Source organism: Schistocerca gregaria, chromosome 9 (genome assembly GCF_023897955.1).
Source record: "Schistocerca gregaria isolate iqSchGreg1 chromosome 9, iqSchGreg1.2, whole genome shotgun sequence".
Classification (NCBI taxonomy): Eukaryota; Metazoa; Arthropoda; class Insecta; order Orthoptera; family Acrididae; genus Schistocerca; species Schistocerca gregaria.
The window spans coordinates 67,204,835-67,223,058 of record NC_064928.1 but is presented as its reverse complement, the minus strand read 5'-3'; the positions used below and the strand labels follow the sequence as shown (position 1 = coordinate 67,223,058).

The following is an 18,224-nucleotide window of genomic DNA, read 5'->3' as shown; positions in this document are numbered from 1 at the left end:
TTCAACACAATCTTCAAAGTTTCAAAAGTTACTAAATGGCTGACCAATCCTTATCTTCAGAAAGGAAAATTCCAAGTACTACTGACAGACACACTTAATAGTAGCAAAAACTATTCCTACCATTTGGTACTGTCTATTCCTTGTCCAAGAAGAAAGGAGAATGGGTTGAGGAAGTTTAAAAATTGAGAGCATCTCACTCAGACCATAGGAAAGATGGCCTGGTACATAGTTTGTAACTTCCTATTCACTAAATTTTTCTCTTGCTCTTAATCCATCTTTATTTCTCATTCTTCCTTCCATAATCTCAGGACTGAAGTTGGCACAGTGCTCACCAGTATACCATCCTCGAACTCCTACTTTCTGCCAGCTCACCTGTGACCTTTTTCTCCCCTTTGCCCTCTCAATCTGGAGTCTGAGAAACCTGCCCCCTCCTTTCTGCCCTCCCCAAGAGCTACCACTCTTTCCTCACTGAGAAAGTAACTGGCAGTTCCAAAAAGCTGGGAACAGTGTTTACTACTTCTAAAGAAGTCTACCACCAGAACTTGGAATTCTGGCACAGGAGGATGAGTTCTGGTCAGTCATTCTATGTTGTCCTAATTTTACAGTTTTCTCAAATGAACTGTCCTTTTGATACAAAACTTCAAAAGTGTCTGATAAACAGCAATATATTGGCATAAAGAATATATTGGTTCAAGGCAGACACTATTAATACCTTCTTCAAACTGACGGCAAAGATATTTCATGGATGAATATGCATATCATTTCCCATCTCGCCTGACACTTGTCTTCTCTTCTGTAACTCGACAATAAATTATGGACTTCCCAATACATAAACACTGTAGGCAATGCCAGGATGCAATTTGGACCTTTGCCTTTTACGGGCAATGCTTTTGCTGACTGATCTATCTCAATGAGCCGCACAAACTAAGTATACTGGTACCTCTCCCTTTCATTCTAAAATCCACAGAGCCCTCATGAACACCTTTCTTGGGTATAGAACCACTGCTTCAAAGTGCATAGGAAAGCTACTGTAAACTTTAGAGACTAGGAAGAGATAGTGGCAAATTAAATCTGGAAGTACCTTTGCGAGTCATGACTCTATAGTTCAGTTTGTAAGATGACTGTGCATGGGACTGACAAACTTTTTGCTATTTTAGTATATTATGTGGCTGTTTTGAGTAATATCTCAATGATTTTCTGTAAGCAGACATGATCAGTGTAAGCAATCAAACATGTTTGAAGTAGCACCTCAACACAAAATAAATGAGATTGATTTTTCAGTCTGACTGTGCCCTTTCATCAATATCCATCAACTCACTGGCAGGGGATGAGTAATCTATTACATATAGGTCTCCACACTCCTCCAGAATATGGCAGAGCTCCCAATGGTCAAAATTAGCACACATAAGAAGTGAAAAGAACAACTGTGGACATGTCCAGACTTGAATCGACCATGCTTCGGAAGTGACAACCGATAACTGAACTCACTTGAAAAGTACATAAATCTGCAGCATCAGTCTCTGGAAATGACAATTTTCCGGCACATCACAAGAATGTCTCCACTGCGAACTGTTCGGAAAAAGTGCATACACTAACTTGCCTTGTGTTATACTGTAACAACTACATGATCTTAGCTGAGCAGTTGCCTTTTTGTCACGGTAGTGTACTGGATGTGCGCTATCTGTACCCTAATTTAGCCTAACCTGCACAATACCCTTAAAATGGCGATGCACATTACCTAAACAACACAATGGGTATACGAGAGTTACTTGACCAAATATCATGTTTGTGAGAGCTATCAATTTTCTGAATTTCTTGTACTGGTCACAACTTACCCCACACATCACTTTGAATATAAAATCATTACCTCAACAAATAATATTTGAGACTACATTCAAGCTGTCATTATTAATAGACATTAGGTCATGGGCTATAGTGACTGTAACTTATCTGTTTTTCTTTTACCTGTACAATGATCAACATTTACTTTCATTCATGTTTATCTTCAACTTGCAGATAGCTTCGACAACGGCGAGTTAACATATGTCTCCTCAAATGATCTCTTCTGAGAAACCGCAGCTTGCAGCGTGGACACTCGAACTGAGGGCCTTTTCCACATTCGTACAAGAAATGCCTCACCAGTCCACTATGATTTACATATGACTTCCCACACAAATAACACTTAAATTTTGTGTATCGCTTTCCCTTACATTTTTTCTGCAACTGTACTGGCTGATGCTTTACTGCTCTTCCTCTTCTGGCAGAAACATCTTTAACTGTGCGGTGGACTGTCATACGTACATCACTATGATTAGCACTGCCATTACCATCAGCACCACCACTGAGTTTAACACCTCTTGTTACTCTCAAGTGTTTACCAACTTGGTCTGCAAATTTTGTTTCATGGGCCACTTGACCTATAGTTCCTTCACTGCATGTAACCTGATCAAATGCTACTCCCGGAGTTAGTGCAGAGTTAAGAGTCGCCAGAGAATCTTCTTTTGTGACTCTCTCAGTATTTCTAGCTCTCTTAACAGACCCTTGCAACTGGCTATTTGTAGGATGGGCAGAAATTGCACAACAGTCAGTCTCAGTGGCAAGTAAAGGTAATGTTTCTTCTGCATCAGGAATCTGAAATGTTTCGACACCAATATTAATTTCTTCATTTAATGAGGCCGACCCTGTATCTCGATCGGAACTACGATATACAGCCAACTTCTTGTGATTGCAACTCGCTCTTATAACTGAACCGGTTTCAACACAGCTATTTTTCTGCGAGGAATGAGGGCGCGGATCCTCCTCAAATGAATTCATCATTTCCATTTCACTAGTTTCCTGAGAACATAATGTAAATACTGACAAAATAGTAGGTTGCGAAGACTGATTTTCAGCAGAGATAAGCAACTGGCTTCCGCCATCATCTCTCTGGGTGTACACATCACTAATGTACACATTACCTGATAGTCCCCTCAACTGGAAGGACTCTGAGAGCCTCAGCACACTTCCGAGGTCATCTTGTTGTATGTTCAGTTCTCCATGATACATAAAGTCTAGTAAAGCTTTCATTACCCGAAACTTTACGTCTGGCAGTATAATTATGGGGTGCTTCTCATGATTATCAGTAAATACCTGTTCAAAATATGGACTACAGGCTGCAAGAATTACTTTGTGTGCCTTAATGGACTTTCCTTCAACACTGACTGTACAATCAGCTAGTTTCTCATTAGCCAAGAGAGTATCAAAAACTGTCAATAAAGTTGCCTGGTGGTTGTCCCAGGTAAAATGAAAGTCAGTGCTTGGCTCCATTCTGCCAAAGTGGATAAAAATTTGCAAAGTACTGCATTTAATCAGCTATATTTTCTGGTATTAAGTTTGATAATTCAGTAAAAGAGATGCACACTCGTGTAATTAAATCTGGGAAAGGTCCTTGGAGCTCTGTAGATTACACAGAATATCAGCTTTCCATAACAGATATTCTGTGACATGCAAACTTCTTGAGATTCCAGATATTGCAGTTATTCCTTTGGTTTTGCGTCTGTTGACCTAGCATGTAAACAATACTTAATTAATGAAAAATTACCTAGCATGCAAACAATACTTAATTAATGAAAATTTATCGTCTTCAGGCATAGTAGTGCAAAACATTTACTAGACAAAAGATCATAAAAGTAATATGCCCTTACTTTTCTGTACACAAAAACTGTGCACAGCTGACTTGTTTTTGAGCATGCAGTAAATACAGCGACATTAATCAGCACTTTGTTAAAATAAATTAAAATGATTGTAACACTTGTAGAAATCTAAACGGCTATTAATATTTTAATAATAAGTAAGTATTTAAGTAATATGTAATACAGAAAACAAAAAACAGTATCATACAAACAAGTAACAAGTGTGAGTCACTTTTTGGAATGGTTGATTGTTTATAAAACAAAATCACAATTTCAAGCCGGTCATTATGTGAAGGAACCACTACAGCATTTATGTACAATTGTATAATCTGTTGATGTTTTTTAGATCTATGACACCATTGCCACACACTGTGGAAAAACTGGGCCTTGCTCATAAAGAGGTCCAAATAAATATTACTGCAACTAAAGGCTACTTAAAATAAATGTAGAAGAAAAAGGTCAAAATCTTTAGATGTTAAAACTGGAGTCAGAATGGAATATTTGAATCTGAAAACCAGATAAAGTCCTGAGATTCAACAAACACAAATGAAAATGAATACCAAGGCATGCTGTTCATCTTTCACAAACAGAATACCTGTTCTGAGAGAATCTACAAAACAGCAGTACCCAAAATCACAACATGTCAACCTGTACACTGAGAGGCAATTAAGGTTTAACCTTTTCTCTCCCAGCACACAACAGAAAGACTTGTTTTTCAAAACAATTTTATACATCATTTTTCAGTCCCAATTGCATTTTTTTTTTTTAATATTATGCAGTATGACAAGTTTCAATCTCCTTGGACTGTCTTCAGATCTATATAAAAAAAGTAATACTAAATATTTACTGTCTATTATTTTACTAAATATAGAATAGCATTGAAACAACTTTTGAATTTACCTACGTAGCTGGGTCAGCAACCTGCCATGTCTGTATTGGAACTACACATAACAACATTGTGATTCAGGTTTTTAAGCAGGTACTCTGGTGTAGGGAGGAGAGAGGGAAAAGTGAATTAGGGGGACTGGGAGACGGGAAGAAAGGCAGGTAGGGAGAGTGGAAGGGACACTGTGGGCAAAACTGATTTACATTTGGTAAAGCTTTAAAAGTAGCTCCTCTAAAAACAAATACTAAAATTATAGAAAGTAAAATTATATAAAAATTTTTATTGAAATATTACATTTGTACAACAATGGATGTGTAAACTGTGAAAGGTATAAAACCATAAAATTATACAAATGGAGTTATGTGAAGTAACTAAAATGGAATTAAGTGTCTTGAAATATTAAAATTGTAAAGCACTGGAAGAAGAAAACCACAAAGATATAAACCAACAAAATTACTGAAGTAAAACTATGTGAGACAAGTAAAATTAAAGGGAACAGGGTGTAACAGTTACAGTTAATTGCACTTGTTTCTGCTTGGTGTTCTAATATGGCATGCAAGTTCTACAGTGTGTACGAAAACCACCCTTCACACTTGCTTGCTGCTAGTACAGTATGTGAGCTTATGCACATCTGTCATTTCTTCTTGGTGAGTGGGGCTGCTGCTCTTACGTGTGTTGTGTTGAGGTGGATGACTAGGCCTCCAAAGGTCTAGAAAATGCACTGTTAATAAGATCATTTTACTGTTTATGTATTACCAGGCTCTTGTAAGTGGTATGTAAAAATCTCAGTTTCTTCCAAGATTGCCAGGAAGTGTCTCTTACAGGAGGTGTTCCTTAGGTTCATTGTGCAGCACTTCCAACTGCAAATCAATGGTTCCAACAGAGCACTTCGATGTCAGATGCTCTTGACCAAATGATGTTGTCTTACTTACATAGATAAATTCAACAGCTATGTACAAAACTTTTCTACATTATGTAAAATAATATGTGGTACATACTTAATTTTAGTTTATGTTTAGGTGAAGGTGGTCTAAGGAGATAGGAAGTAGTTTTACTTTAGAATAAAATAAAAGAAACTGCAACTGGGACTGAAAAACAAACCATGTATAAAAACAGCTTTAAATATCAACACAGTAGCTGGTTTTCCCCATAACAACTTATGTCATCTAAAGTTACACTGGATTTTAGTTACCTTCACGACAAAACAGATAACCAAAACACAAGACCTAAAAACAAAATTCAAAAAAATTGAAGAGATCAAGAAAGGATCTATCAAGATCTAAACACCAACAGACTAGAAAGCAAAAGCATCATGAAGTTGGGTGAAGCACACAGCTTACATCACAAGATTTGCCAAAATAAACCCTATAAAATGGACATTATAACAAAGCAATTAAACTCTATGTTAACTGCATAACAGAAACTCCCTCAGCAAAAGAAACAAAACTGTCACGGAAAAAGAGATAAAAGAAAAGCCTGAGAGATGCAGTATGTTGAAGAATTGTAAAAGGAGACACAACACTGATCTAGCAAGGCAACATTTTTTAACAAGAACAATTACTGGACATGGTTAAATGCTTGCCGTCTTCTGCATGCCTTGAAAGGATGGAGGAATCCAGATTAACCAGCATCAACTACTTATAATGAAAATGCAAAGTCATAGCAGCTATTTGATAAAATAAATGTCCTCAAGAAATCAAATTTGCCAGCACTGTGGCATGCAGCGTACCCATTCAACCTTCTCCTCAGTCAGTGAGGATTGTTAATTACCTGTCATGATAGGTAGAAATCAAAAATATAGGCAACAAAACACTTCCCAGCATTGTTGCTCTAAAAGAAACGGACACAAATGTGTGTGCTATTGGTCAAGTTCAGCATTTCATGCTGCTATACATCAGATGATTGTGAGAGGAAACGTTATGAAGCAAGCAACAATTTGATTTAGGAGAGACAAGAACAGTTAATCAGACAAGGAGATATTTACTTGAAAAATACTGTATCAGGACTTCCAGTGGAACATCACTTCATTTATGTATATATACAAACACGAAAGTGCACTAGTAAATGACAGACAGCAAATGTATTGGGGCTAAAACATACTAACAAGTTATATGTAAGCAAATCATGCAGAGATAGTAATCCCGGACAAACAAAACTGCATAACACGGCTTACTCATGCACTCAAGTTGTATGTTTGTCAGATCATTTGCAGGAATTTTTTCATCAAAAAGATATGAAATAAGTTAGTTTACAAGATTTGTGTACACAATTAGTTTTAACTTCAATGAACATATTTCTCCTATTCATTTAATCACATTTATAAACTAGTTTTTTTTTTCGACAAGTTACAGGTTTTTAAATATTTACTTGTCAATTAAACAAAAGGAGTTGTGCAGAATAAATGATTTTAGCAGGGATTTAAAACTTTATTTTTGTTGATGAACAGTACAAAATTAATGACCTTAAAATGTCTGACATTTAAAGCACATAGATATAAATATATAAAGTATTTGATTTTACATATTCTTTCCGCTGTTGACTAATATTTTATTTTTCAATACACTCACGCAGTTTCGGCATGTAGGTATTGTCAAGTGCTTAAAAACAGAGCACTGGTATAAAAGTCTGGTCATTGTACTAATCGAGATATTCGAAGCCATAGTCAAGAAAGTGTGGGTGGCATCATTATTTTGACCATTAAATAAAAAGTCTACTATAGTAACACACAGATTTGGCGTATTTCCCATAATTTAAAAACACCATTCGTCATAAAACCGAAAACTGAAGGTTTAATTCAGAAGCCTTATATAGGAGTTTGTACAAATTTCTGGGGATTATGTTGATACGTAAAACATATCTGTTTGGATTTTTATTTAAAAGTCAAATAACGATGCCACCTACGTTTTCTTGACAGTAGCCTCGAAATATCTGTGTTTGTGTAATGACTAGATCTTTATGACTTAAAAACAAATATAATGATGAACATAATGAAAACATTCTGCATAAAATGCCATGAAGAGAAACTTCTTTGTGATACTCACACTAGAACGGTTTACTTAATAACACTGTGAATTCGATAAAGATGGATTCAAGTTGGTTTTGTATTACTTCTGATACAGCGCAACAGTCTCCATTGACAGAGATTGAACCGAAAACTGCATTTATAAGACGCGCTTAGACGACTACCGTTTTTGTCACTGAGCGGCAGCACCAGACGACGATCTACAGTGATTCGCTGGTAGCTATCGAGAGGTCGACGACACGGATAGAGTCAACAAATTTAGGAAATCGAGAACTCATTTCTCGAAAACCAAAGGAATACGCATCCAAGGACTGGATCAGAACTTTTTTTGCAATCCACTCACGCCCCTTTATGTGCTTCAATATGCATCTATACCTCTGAGGGACTGTTCCTGCACTGTGCACTGCGATTACACGCATTTGTATGCAGTCAATTGCAGTTAATTTTCTGTAATACTCTCACTCGACATACTGAAGGTAACACGTAAAGTATTCCTAAATATGTTGAAGATAATATCTGAGAAACTAGTATAGAAGTCGTTTCTAGTTAATAAAGGGATCCTATCAAGGGCGTACCCAGAATCTGAACTGGAGGGGGGGGGGGGGGGGGGTGTCATACTAATCTCAGGAAACAAGGACTTGAGACAACATACAGCACTTCTTATTAAGTAAACCAGTGAAAAGCTGCATTTAATCAACATTTTAAATACAAGAATGCACTTGTACAATCCGAGAAAACATGCAGCATTTCTTATTAAATAAAACAGTAAACTAGTGAAAAATTGCTTTCAATAAATATTTTAAAAATACAACTTTTTAATTCAGTAATAATCTTCTAGGATTTGACGCAAATTTCTCAATTACTTTCTTCTCTAACATCTCGCAGTTTTCTTTTACACAATTGCGGTGTACGCTCATCATGCACAATCCTGTGAGCCTTTCTTCTCCATTGTGCTTCTGAGCCACGTCTTCACTCTTCGAAGTGTGCTGAAATATCGTTCCACAGTCGCTGTTGTGCATGGAATAGTGCTCAAAATTTTTAGTGCGTTTTTCATGCTAGGGAAAAAATATTGGTCTCGTTAAACAGGTCAACGACTTCCATATCCTTTAATTTAGCTTCAGTTATATTCTTTTTCCTCCTCAAATTGTATCATAGCTCAGTTCTCCGGCAATATCATCCAATCTATAAACTTTTTTAAAGAATTCTGCACTTTTAAGGAAGTCTGTTACACTAGAATTGCTCATATTCAAGGGATGTAGCTTATTTAAAGCAAAAGCTGGTGTATTTTCTAGTGAAAAATCGTGTATTTAATGATGACATGAATGATTCGATTTATGGTATTCCAGCGAACGTCGCTTCAGGCACCCATAATGGGGCTTTTACAGTGCACGGTAGTTTTTTCGGTGATGGCCAGTTTTGTGGAACGTTCTAAAAATTATTATATAAATCACTTGCACTAAATGTCTCGCCATCTACTGCTTGTCATAACATGCACGTCAACTGCTATTAATCTACAGTTATCGTCAGCTGTAACTCAAAAATTAATAGTTTAGGAGCAGAAAAGCATTTTACATTTAAATATGGTAGGAGAAACGATGTTGTTCGTTAGAAACTTCACATAGTCATGATCCCTTACTGCCTACAAGTGAATACCCTGTTCCTTGGCGACGTAACATGCCTGCGAATAGAAGAGCGGATTGCTTATCGCTAAATTTATTATTTCTATAAACTTCCCTGCCGACAGCTGCCCCCCCCCCCCCCCCCCTGCCCATCGCTGCGTACTCCCCATGTATCCTATGTAATAGGAAGAAGAATGGAGTTTCAGAACATAATAGAGTAAAAAAGGTCTTCAATTGAAGTCCTTTATATAAAGTTCTACAGAAATCAGTTCGTTTCCAAATACTTTCAAAATATTCAATTCGACTAAACTATGGCGCGTTACCAATCGACTCTGACACATCACAAATAAGGATATGACACTAATATGGGTTGTTTTCGATAGGTACATATAAGCCCTTTCCTGCAGTCGCCCTCTCCCTGTCAACAAGCAAGCATTATCGGACAGTCTTCGACTAAAATCATTTTCCAATTTGGACATTACACATCAGGTACCATGCACAAAAGTACAGTAAATGCTTCTAATTACGTATATACAGTACCGTATTTGCGTACCTTCACTCCAGCACAGTAGATATTCATTTGCTGTATACTGAACAAGTGAGCACTGGTATATGACACTAACTGAGAAATAACATGGCATTTCTGTATGTTTACTAAAACTTTAAATCAGTTTATTATTGTATGCACATACATATTATTCTCATGTTTATTTGCTTTACACTTCACTTTTTTCGCCATGTATCAAGGTGGGAAACTTGTTTTAATTTCCTATTCAAATTATATCTAAGCAATTTTTTGCACCATACAATAATTCCAACAGCCGGCCGTGGTGGCCGAGCGGTTCTAGGCGCTACAGTCTGGAACCGCGCGACCGCTATGGTCGCAGGTTCGAATCCTGCCTCGGGCATGGATGTGTGTCATGTCCTTAGGTTAGTTAGATTTAATTAGTTCTAAGTTCTAGGGGAGTGACGACCCCAGAAGTTAAGTCCCATAGTGCTAGGAGCCAATAATTCCAACAAATTGGGAGAATTTGTGTGCTGCAAATTGCATAACATCGTTTATGCATGCAACGAATTCATCAGGCGTATTAATTTTTCTACGGAAATCATTTTGTTCTTTCTTTTTCCTTTATTTCTTCTTCATCATCTGTATTGCGGATTTCTATTAAATATGTTGCTGAAGTGAAAGTAGAGTGAGCTGACAGAAAATCATCACTTCAAATGTAATCATCTGCACTACATGAAACGTTTTACATTTTCACTAATTCAGCAATCGCTGCTGCATTTTGTTGAACATCGATGGCTGTAGAAGCTTCATGTTCTTGACCCCCAAACCCAGCTTTCTTGACTGCATCGAGCACAGAAACTCATCGTGCAAGAGCAAATGCACTTTCGGCTTCTTCAACACTACGAATAAGAGACTGCATCAGTCATCACCTATTATGACACTTGAATGTGTGAGGCACCCCCTGGTCGATGGGTTATGTGAGGCTGGTTGACACTGGATTGAACCAAGCCAATTTCCCCGTTTGATAACGTTACTTTCTGGTGGCCGGTTGCATTATCTAGGAAAAGGAGAACTTGGCGATTTCTTTTTTTCTTGGCATTGAAACAGCCCAACCATTCTTCCAAAAGAACACTCGCCATCCACGCCTTTTTATTGCTTCGCTATGTGACTGGAAGCTTAATGGCCTCTTACGTTTTTGAGACAACGTGGTTTTGCCGCCTTTCCCATCACCAGCGGCTTCTCCATTTCACCTAACATGTTTCCACACAGCAGCAGAGTCAGTCTTTCCTTGGACATTTTTCCACCGACGTACTTTTCACCTCGAACTGCTAACGATTTTGAAGGCAGCGCGCGATATATGTAAATTAAAAAAAAAAGAAGAAGAAGAAAACGAAGATTCCCGTTTCATCGGCACTAAACACGTCTTTCGGATCATAATTCACAATTAATTTGGACAGTATTGTCTTCCATGCTGTTCTGCACATCCGTACCTTCCCCACACACTCCATTCCACACGATGTTATGCCTAGGTTTGAAACTGTCCAGCCGTTCTGGGGACGCCTTAAACTCCGTAATTCCAAGATCTTTGGGACTTTCAAAGCCTCACGCTGCAGCATGGGTCCAGATAAAGCTAAGTTTTTTGCCCGCGCGCTTACGAACCATTCCCACACTATTTCGTTAATTTCTTCATTTCCGTTCTTCTTCGCCTTTCTTTTCAGCTGCCCGTTTCCTTTCATACATTCGTCCGGACTCTTATCCTTGTTTCTTAAAGTCTCATAAATTTGTGTTTTACTGCATTTCAAACGCAACATAATTTCGCGCACAGAGAGTTTGTGTTTCTCACTCGCCTCGATTACATTAATCTTTTTGTTAAGTGCATGTTACTGCATATCTTTAAAGTGCTACTTGTCAACTGAAACTGATAGAAAGTAATGACCTTGGCGGGTAAAACCAATGTTTGACGGAACAATACCTCTTACACTGCGCATATTGCAGCGGAGTTTTGCTAGATGCGAAACAATATTCGTGTACAATGCGTTAACTTGAGTTGTACTACTGTAATACAGTAGTACTGTATAGGCTCTTTTCCGCATTATACAATGAATTATTACGTATCTTATAATTTGCTTTCCGTTTAGGCACATTCCGCTTTACACAAAAAAATCTGCATATAGAAGTGCACTGAATGTCTCGGGAGTGAATATTTGTACGGTTTGAGCAGATTTCCTAATTGTACACATGCCGATTTCAGGAAGTTTTACTGTATTTTCGTTCAAACAGTAACCAGTTCGGTTAATACTGCTCCAAGCCTCCCAGAAATTTGCAGAAATATACCCATATATCAATATATTCGTTTAAATCTGTTCATCTTTGCATAATTAAGCATCATACGCTACGTGCTATTACTATTATGCCCCCTTTACACAGATATGAATAAAAAAACATTCGCAAAAAGAGAAACAACGCAGGTGTTCGCGCGCGCGTGTGTGTGTGTGTGTGTGTGTGTGTGTGTGTGTGTGTGTGTGTGTGTGTGTGTGTGTGTGTGTGGAGGGAGCGGGGGGGGGGGGGGGGGGCAGCGACAGCAGAGAACACGAGACAACGAGGATAAGCTGCACTGACATGTGCGGAGTGTAGATAAGATAGATAATTTTAGTAACATATTATTATTGAAATGTGAATAAGGCTTACTTGACAAAATCCATATATACTATAAAAATGAATGGATGTGTTTGTATTCCAGATCTCCTCCTACACCAATGGGCCGATTTCAGCCGAACTTGGTGCATAAATCCCTGTCAGGTGACATTCGCTATGGGTAGAGGCACCTGTTTTTCGCAAAGCGCGAAATTTTCACGAAATTTTTCACATTTTGCTGAAAACGCGAAATTATTTACTTTTAAGCCAAATCGCGAAATAATTAATTGACGAAACTTTGCAAAATCTTGTCATTTGAACTTAACTGGGGAAATTCGATTGTACACCATTTCGATATATATAATACATCCAGTATTCCAAGGACATTCTACAATGTTCTGGCGGTGTATTCAGTATTGCGTCTTGGAAATCGATGTGGATCGGCGGTGCATTGAGTGTGGTACTTTATGTTTTGTTTTCGTGCTACAGATGATTAATATGGTAGTGACAGTTTTCGACCAAGAAAAGGAATTTTCGTCAGACAGATTTTATGTTTACGACAAAAGTAGGAACACACTTATGAGCAAATACTGCAATGTGCGTATTGAGTGGCAGAGGAAGGACACGTGACTGAAACACATTAATAACAGTTCTTCCCATAAGAAGAACAAGGAGAAGGCGCTAACAACTGTTGTTGTTGTGGTCTTCAGTCCTGATACTGGTTTGATGCAGTTCTCCATGCTACTCTAACCTGTGCAAGCTTCATCATCTGCCAGTACCTACTGCAACCTACATCCTTTTGAATCTGCTTTGTGTAGTCATCTCTTGGTCTCCCGCTACGATTTTTACCCTCCACACTGCTCTCCAATACTAAATTGGTGACCCCTTGATGCCTCAGAAAATGTCCTACCAACCGATCCCTTCTTCTGGTCAAGTTGTGCCACAAACTTCTCTTCTCCCCAATCCTATTCAATACTTCCTCATTAGTTATGTGATATACCCATCTAATCTTCAGCATTCTTCTGTAGCACCACATTTCGAAAGCTTCTATTCTCTTCTTGTCCAAACTATTTATCGTCCATGTTTCACTTCCATACATGGCTACACTCCATACAAATACTTTCAGAAACAAATTCCTGTGATTTAAACCTATACTCGATATTAACAAATTTCTCTTCTTCAGAAACGCTTTCCTTCCCATTGCCAGTCTACATTTTATATCCTCCCTACTTCGACCATCATCAGTTATTTTGCTCCCCAAATAGCAAAACTCCTTTACTACTTTAAGTGTCTCATTTCCTAATCTAATTCCCTCAGCAGCACCCGACTTAATTCGAATACATTCCATTACCCTCGTTTTGCTTTTGTTGATGTTCATCTTATATCCTCCTTTCAAGACACTATCCATTCCATTCAACTGCTCTTCCAAGTCCTTTGCTGTCTCTGACAGAATTACGATGTCATTGGCGTACCTCAAGGTTTTTATTTCTTCTCCATGGATTTTTATACATACTCCGAACTTTTGTTTCCTTTATTGTTTGCTCAATATACAGATTGAATAACAGGCTACAACCCTGTCTCACTCCCTTCCCAATCACTGCTTCCTTTTCATACCCCTAGACTCATAACTGCCATCTGGTTTCTGTACAAATTGTAAATAGCCTTTCGCTCCCTGTATTTTACCCCTGCCACCTTTAGAATTTAAAAGAGAGTATTCCAGTCAACATTGTCGAAAGCTTTATCTAAGTCTACGAATGCTAGGTCTGCCTTTCCTTAATCTTTCTTCCAAGATAAGTCGTAAGGTCAGTATTTCCTCACGTGTTCCAACATTTCTACGAAATCCAAACTGATCTTCCCCGGGATCGGCTTCTACTAGTTTTTTTCATTCGTCTGTAAAGAATTCGTGTTAGTATTTTGCAGCTGTGACTTATTAAACTGATTGTTCGGTAATTTTCACATCTGTCAGCACCTGCTTTCTTTGGGATTGGAATTATTAAATTCTTCTTGAAGTCTGAGGGTAGTTTGCCTGCCTCATACATCTTGCTCACCAGATGGCAGAGTTTTGTCAGGACTGGCTCTCCCAAGGCCGTCAAGTAGTTCCAATGGAATGTTGTCTACTCTGGGGGTCTTGTTTCGGCTCAGGTCTTTCAGTGCTCTGTCAAACTCTTCACACAGTATCGTATCTCCCATTTCATCTTCATCTACATCCTCTTTCATTTCCATAATATTGTCCTCAAGTACATCGACCTTGTATAGACCCTCTATATACTCCTTCCACCTTTCTGCTTTCCCTTTTTTGCTTAGAACTGGGTTTCCATCTGAGCTCTTGACGTTCATACAAGTGGTTCTCTTATCTCCAAAGGTCTCTTTAATTTTCCTGTAGGCAGTATCTATCTTACCCCTAGTGAGATAAGCCTCTACATCCTTACATTTGTCCTCTAGCCATCCCTGCTTAGCCATTTTGCACTTCCTGTCGATCTCATTTTTGAGACGTTTGTATTCCTTTTTGCCTGCTTCATTTACTGCATTTTTATATTTTCTCCTTTCATCAATTAAATTCAATATTTCTTCTGTTACCCAAGGATTTCTACTAGCCCTCGTCTTTTTATCTACTTGATTATCTGCTGCCTTCACTACTTCATTCCTCAGAGCTACCCTTCTTCTTCTACTGTATTTGTTTCCCCCATTCCTGTCAATTGTTCCCTTACGCTCTCCCTGAAACTCTGTACAACCTCTGGTTCTTTCAGTTTATCCAAGTCATATCTCCTTAAGTTCCCTCCTTTTTGCAGTTTTAATCTACAGGTCATAACCAATAGATTGTGGTCAGAGTCCACATCTGCCCCTGGAAATGTCTTACAATTTAAAACCTGGTTTAAATCTCTGTCTTACAATTATATAATCTCTCTGATACCTTTTAGTATCTCCAGGGTTCTTCCATGTATACAACCTGCTTTCATGATTCTACAGGTATAAAAAGACAAGCTACGCTCACGGAAGTCACTGCAGCGGCAAAACGAGTGAATAATGATAAAGGAGAATTCATTTTATCGACTACTCGAGCTTTCATTGAGGCTAACATTCCGATGGAGAAGTTGATCATCCAAAGCTGAGAAAATGGATGAACAAATACATACCAGGTTTGTGTAATAATTAATTTACCGTCTGCTAATCACATCAAAGATTAGGTAATCTCGATAGCCAATAATTTTTGTTGGTCAGAATAGGCCTATATTAAAAATAATTTTTCCTCGAGCACCCTCAGAAAGTCTTATAAGTGGGTAATGTGGTAATTTACTTCGTTACATGGTACTCTAATAGCAGTTCTATGACATCTTTAAGGTGCTGGAGACTTACCTCCAGATGGAAGACTACGGGAAGGCTACATACCTCGAATCATCAAAGAAGAATAGGAAAGATTAAAAGGAGCCGTGAAAGACGAAAGAGTTTCAATTCTTTGTGATGAAACGACAGGCAGAAAAGGACAGTGTGTGTTCGTGGTTCTGATAAAAGTACTTTGTTTTGGCGATGGTGCAGTTCAGAAATTATTTGTCGGGGGAGTGAAAGTTACTGCAAATGCTACAGAATGCGTGCAAGCAATTATGAGTGTAATACAGAAACTTGAAATTCAGTACAGAAATGTAGTTTCTATAACTTCAGATTCTAGATATCGCAGTATAATGTCTGACAGGAGAACAGCTGTGACTCGCAGTAATATGGAAGTCATGGTATCCTTGTCTTTCTCGGACTGACTTGTGTGTTGTGTACATAGACTAGGGCAGGTTAAATGTTTTCCAAACTTTCATGATGTGGTATTTGTCTTTTAATAAGATTTATAATTTTTATGCTTTTTTAATTTATGTAAAATAAAAGATTTTTCACTGCAAATGTGCCATAAATGTATTTCCTTTGCCTTTTACTGCTGAAGAGTGGAAATAAAATTTAGCGAAATTATTGCCGAAATGGAAAAAAAACTAGCGAAAAGTATACCTAAATACTTTTTTTAAATATGACGAAATCGGGCACAAATTTTCACCACCAACAGGTGCCTCTAGCTATGGGGTTAACAACCACAAATCTACTATAGTTCAAGAGATATGACGTCCCTGTCAGGCGACACTCGCTATGAGGTTAAGAACTACCAACCTACCATAGTTAAGGAGAGATTACGTCATAAAAAATGAGGTGCATGATAAAATGACGCATCGTGCATGAAGTTTAAATTTATTACTTCTTTGATACTAACTTTATTTGCAACATATTTTGGAGACAGCATCCACACGTGATGCTGAAGGTAATGTATAACTGTTACGATACATGGTGCAAGACCTTTACTACTAAGACTGTCTCACAGTCGATTCAACTTAACGGAATCCCTAACACCTTGGCAGCGCTTTTGGCAGCTTTCAAATCTGCGAACGCTGATGTAAACGTTGCACTATGTGTTCTTCCGCGTTTGCTGGAACCTCGTTTGGATTTCCGTTTCACGCGGCTGTCTTGAGTACTGTCAAGTACGATAATAAGGGTACGTTTTGTGCTATGTTAGCCGGCCGCGGTGGCCGTGCGGTTCTGGCGCTGCAGTCCGGAACCGTGGAGCTGCTACGGTCGCAGGTTCGAATCCTGCCTCGGGCATGGGTGTGTATGATGTCCTTAGGTTAGTTAGGTTTAAGTAGTTCTAAGTTTTAGGGGATTTATGACCTCAGATGTTGAGTCCCATAGTGCTCAGAGCAATTTGAACCATTTTTGTGCTATGTTACGCGCCCGTCGACTTGGTGATAATACGGGAGAACAGCTTTACCAGTGCATTTAACTTGGACAGCACTGGCCGGTCAGCTGGTACAGGTAGCCTTCAGTGACGTGGCTAGCTGCAGTTCACACGTAAAAAGAGACGAGCTGATGAGTAATACAGCTTCGAATGCCATTCAATTTTTAAGCAGAATGAAATAATACACTGCAAATCTCCCACAACACGCTCCTTAGACGCCTAGACGGAAAACGCAACACGTTATCAGTTTTAGCTAACGTACTATTGTAATTAAAAACAAGAGTAGTTTTTCTGCATAAACTGTATGTAACGTAAGAGAGTATTGAAGGATTTCACCGTACAGTTAAATAATGCAGCCATTTAAGGTATTACTTACAGTCAATCGTCTGGTAATCTCTTAGCTCCTTATTCGAATCCGAGAAATACATTTCAGTTCTGGAAGAGTCACCTGCCACGTTGATAACGAGCCTATACGACAACAGAATCCAGGCGCAGCATTTTCTCTTCTTCTTTTATGACGAACCGTTCCATATCCCGCCAGCGTACGGCACTTAGGTATGAAAAACCTGTGTGCATTAGTTTCATTACGCCTGGCAGCTTAACTGTCTTGTCACTACACAGGTCAAATCCAGAAGCTTGGCTTGGCTCTAGGTACGTTCTGCTGCGTTCATACTGTAATGGTACAGTACCAAACGTAAAAATGCAGCATTTGTATGATGTGTTCGATGCTGTGAAAATAATGGTTTTTCATGTTTCTTCGATACTTACATACCTCTGCGGTATAAAACGATGGACATAATCCAAAGAGAGACGGTTTGGTTTTTCATTTTTATTTTAAAAAATTAAATTGTTATGTTTTCTCAATTTCAATAACTTTTTATGAAAAGCCTTTCATAAAACACCGATAATTAAGAATTTATATTTGAAATGGTAACAGGAATTTCGCGCCCAATATGTAATTAGAAACAAGAAGACATGCATTATTCATAAAAAAATGATTAAAGTCAATCGGGGTAACTTTGTACCACTTTTTTCCATTTTTTGAAAATATTGTATAAAAAAATAAATTACACATCAGAACAGATATTGTAACATTTTGCATCTATAGTCATTGAGTGCTTG

General features: G+C 38.2%; 2 protein-coding genes across 2 annotated transcripts in view; both read right to left on the bottom strand.

Moving 5' to 3' along the window:
- Positions 1 to 18,224, bottom strand: part of LOC126291625 (longitudinals lacking protein-like) — a 293,043-nt gene that overhangs the window by 5,069 nt on the left and 269,750 nt on the right. The gene's annotated exons all lie outside the window — the stretch shown is intronic.
- Positions 277 to 7,783, bottom strand: LOC126291630 (protein abrupt-like). The gene is made up of 2 exons (XM_049985195.1): positions 7,599 to 7,783; positions 277 to 3,543 (listed from the first exon to the last, which is right to left on the bottom strand). The coding sequence occupies exon 2, from the start codon at positions 3,304 to 3,306 to the stop codon at positions 1,990 to 1,992; it is 1,317 nt and encodes a 438-aa protein (XP_049841152.1). The 5' UTR covers positions 3,307 to 3,543; positions 7,599 to 7,783; the 3' UTR covers positions 277 to 1,989.